The sequence below is a fragment of the Phlebotomus papatasi genome, chromosome 1 (genome assembly GCF_024763615.1).
Source record: "Phlebotomus papatasi isolate M1 chromosome 1, Ppap_2.1, whole genome shotgun sequence".
In the NCBI taxonomy this organism is placed as follows: Eukaryota; Metazoa; Arthropoda; class Insecta; order Diptera; family Psychodidae; genus Phlebotomus; species Phlebotomus papatasi.
The window spans coordinates 106,833,621-106,837,800 of NC_077222.1; the positions used below are offsets into that span (position 1 = coordinate 106,833,621).

Consider the following 4,180-nt stretch of genomic DNA (forward strand, 5'->3'; position numbering starts at 1 on the left):
GCTCGTAGAGGCAAAAAATACACCGAATCAGACTCTGTTAGACTTTACAAGGTTAGATGTAAAAGTTTCATTTTCATTGTTGATTTTCTGTTTGTAAAAAGTGTCTCCGTCCTTAAAGGGTTAAGGCTAATAGTGATATAAGAGGTTGCCTAATAAATTATCTAACAAGGGGAGGAAACCCAACTGTCTCCCGCGGATCGGGACGAAATTTGGCATGTAAGTAGGGTCCATATAGAAAGTTAACCAGCCACTGGCTTTTTACTGTGCGGCCATTAGAAGTAGTCATTGTGACCATTCATAGTCATGAATTTCTTATATATGAAAGATTCTTTTAACATTTGTTGCTATTTTTCTTTGACCTGAAAATGCGTTTTAATGATGTTAAAGCTTGGTTTGTGATTACTGATGAACGTCAGAACCCCTTTCATGCGATACACCTTCATGGTAATGTCATAGATCATCCGAGTAAACATTATACTTTTTCAAGGAAAATAATTTTTTAATATCAGCGAATTTTTCTTTCAGATTGTTTAAAAATAGCGAATGGGAAAATTTCTTATTCTTGTTCCTTTTTTTCCTCTTTAAATTTTACTGCTGCCGGATTTCTTTTTCTTTCTGGTAAGATCCACATTGCATACTTTTTCGTCTTCATTTTTTTTTATTACAAAAATGATGTTTTTTTATTCATATCTCTGCCATTTTTTATTCGATTTTGATGAGTAAGTAGTCGTTAGGAAGGTCCCAATGAGCTTTGTAACATAACCAAAAATCATAAAAATCGGAAAATTACAACTGTCAAATTTTCAAGGTAAAAAAATACTTCTTCGGCTGAATTAACGTTTGACTACATTAACAGCGAATTACATTAAAATTATGTGGTTAGTTTTGTCTATATGAGTTTTAATTTACTTTTTAAAATTCTACTTTGAAAATGTTTGGAAAATATTAAAAAAAAACAATAATAGTTAGTCTGAAATTTTCAAAAATACACATTTTCTATACAATATAAAAATATTGGATTTTTTATCATAAGTAATCATTATCATCAACATGTTATATAAAATTTTTGCACAATTTCAGGAAGAACACAATTTATTAAAAAAAAAATATAAGAAAATTTTGATACCTTGTATTCTCCTACTCTATCTTTTATTTATTCGAACAATGCAATATATAGATATTAGACTTCCTTGAATATTAATGGAAATTATGCAAGATTATTGCAGTTATATTTTTATTCAATTAACGGGATACTACTTTATTAGAAAGAAAAGAATTTCACGATATGCTACTTTAGGTGATTTAGGACAGAATATTATTTTCTAGTTGCATTTGGTTTTTCTGTCCATAACTGCAAAACTACTTGACCAAACATAAACATTAATATTTATATGAAAATGAAACGTCTCGATCCGCTCTATAATTTTGTAAATATTTAAACATCGTCAAACCTCCTCTAGTAGCGCTAAAATCGCTTTGAAAGTTTTGACCTTGAAAATTTGACAGTTGTAATTTTCCGATTTTTATGATTTTTGGTTATGTTACAAAGCTCATTGGGACCTTCCTAACGACTACTTACTCATCAAAATCGAATAAAAAATGGCAGAGATATGAATAAAAAACAATCATTTTTGTAATAAAAAAAATGAAAACGAAAAAGTATGCAATGTGGATCTTACCAGAAAGAAAAAGAAATCCGGCAGCAGTAAAATTTAAAGAGGAAAAAAAGGAACAAGAATAAGAAATTTTCCCATTCGCTATTTTTAAACAATCTGAAAGAAAAATTCGCTGATATTAAAAATATTATTTTCCTTGAAAAAGTATAATGTTTACTCGGATGACCTATGACATTACCATGAAGGTGTATCGCATGAAAGGGTTCTGACGTTCATCAGTAATCACAAACCAAGCTTTAACATCATTAAAACGCATTTTCAGGTCAAAGAAAAATAGCAACAAATGTTAAAAGAATCTTTCATATATAAGAAATTCATGACTATGAATGGTCACAATGACTACTTCTAATGGCCGCACAGTAAAAAGCCAGTGGCTGGTTAACTTTCTATATGGACCCTACTTACATGCCAAATTTCGTCCCGATCCGCGGGAGACAGTTGGTTCCTCCCCTTGTTAGATAATTTATTAGGCAACCTCTTATATCACTATTAGCCTTAACCCTTTAAGGACGAGACACTTTTTACGAACAGAAAATCAACAATGAAAATGAAACTTTTACATCTAACCTTGTAAAGTCTAACAGAGTCTGATTCGGTGTATTTTTTGCCTCTACGAGCGATAGGAACAAAAATAGCCCAAAAACTTAAATCAATTTTCTGACAATACCAATGAATAATAATTTTCAGTCTAATGAAAAATATTATGTTTGAGTATTGTAGTTTTTTTCCAAAAGGGTTTTGCTTAAAAAAAATTGGAAGTATAAAAAATAATTGAAATCAATTTTCAGTATGAGAATTAAAAATTCGCCATTTTTGAGCTTAAATACTTATTTTATAGAAAATTGCTGGAGACTTGTTGATTGTGGAATTGGAAGTGGAAGTGATTTATTGATTCAAAATTTCGGGTTTATATACAAATAATTTTGCTAACTAATCCATTTTTATTGTGGGAAAATTATTTTAAAAAAGTGCATGATGAGCAAAGAGAAGAGAAAAACAAATGGCTCAAGTAGCCGCGCGCGTCATAGAGGAAAGCCCGTGCGGTGTCAATTGTCATTGCACCGCAAGGGGCTAATAAATTCGTCGTTGCACCGCAAGGGGCTAATAAATTCTCTTCTCTTTGCTCACTAGCATATTGTTCATGTATGAACATCCTGGCCGGGGGCAGTATGAGCTGGTTCAGAAATCCGCAGCTTTCCAAACTTCTCGGCTAGTGTTTCCTTTGGTTTGTGGCATTTGCTCCAGAGCCTTTTCCACTGCTTCCGGGATATCCAACAAAGTAGACCAATGATGAGCAAGATGGATCCACTGCTCACTGCTGGATGGGTTATAATTTCTCCGTATGTTGGTGGTTCGGGCACTTCCACATTTTTGGCTTGGTGGAATAAGTTCTGCCCATTGATGATTGGCTTCGGATCAATTATAGCGATCTTCTGAGTCCGGAAGACTCTACGACTGCAAACTCTAAAGGCTTAATGTATGTAGCAGAAGCCTTCATATGGTGTTCTATCGTTGAATGAAGGGTTTGCCTCTTGGTTTTGATAACGCAGCCTTCTTTAATCCGGAGAATTCCAGCATTCTTCAGCAGCTTCTCTTCTCGATGCCCCTTACAGATGACTGCAACGGACGTAGGTTGTGAAGCAATGAACAGCCACGTGTTTTCCATTGCCAACCTCTTCCACAACGTCCCCTCTAAGCGTACGGCTATCATCTCACATTTGGTTTTTGGATGTCGATGATATATTTCGTCGATTACACAATTAGGGTTCTGGTCCATGTTGTGCAAGAGACTTAGTCTACAGTAGTATTTCCCGGAACCGATAGGAGAACACTGATTGTGTCCATCCTCTAATGTGAAGTAAATCTGTTTGTTGAAATCGATTCCCATTGTGTCTGCTTCTATTTCTGGCACGATGAATGTGCCGTTTTCCACTGCAACGGGAATTGGTGTTATGTGAATGAGGTGAAACTCATCCTTTTCGAGAATGGGGAATTTCCCGAAGATGACAAGTTCACCGTCCCGAAAGATATAGTCACTTGGCTCTCGTTGCCTTCGGGGTATATCTAAGTCTGGACCGATGTGCCTCAATGTCCTTTGAATGGTGTCTTGGAGAATTCTTCCCATGACGAGGCTATGTAAATCTAGCCTACCATCTTTCGCGAGTTGAATGTTGGTCAGTTTCCTGTCGAATTCCTCGTAACAGTCAGCAGCATTGATGTAGGTGGTTAAAATGTCAATGCGCACTCGGTTGTGGTCTATTCCAACATACCAGTTGGCCATTTCACCTATGGCCTCGTTGATCTGCATGATTTTTTCATCAAATTTCCGGAAGTTTGTTTTCTATTATGGTGTTGGACAGATCCACCTTTGTACTCAGCATCAATGATTGTTCCTTGATCAGCTTCTGTGTGTCTTCCTGTCTCTCCTTGAGTTGATCAATGCTTGCATATACTTGATCATTAACCCCAAAGAGATATGTCACTGCTTGGCCAAGTAATCCACG

The 4,180-nt window shown here is 35.3% G+C and overlaps 1 protein-coding gene across 1 annotated transcript; it reads right to left on the reverse strand.

The window, feature by feature from the left end:
* Positions 1 to 3,096: 3,096 nt before the first annotated feature.
* Positions 3,097 to 3,957, reverse strand: LOC129809879 (uncharacterized). Its single transcript, XM_055860023.1, has one exon. It carries the CDS (start codon positions 3,955 to 3,957, stop codon positions 3,097 to 3,099), a length of 861 nt encoding a protein of 286 aa, XP_055715998.1.
* Between the last annotated feature and the right edge of the window lie 223 nt (positions 3,958 to 4,180).

Coding starts and splice junctions, on each gene's coding strand:
- LOC129809879 (XM_055860023.1), bottom strand. CDS start 3,957: ATGGCCAACTGGTATGTTGGAATAGACCACAACCGAGTGCGCATTGAC.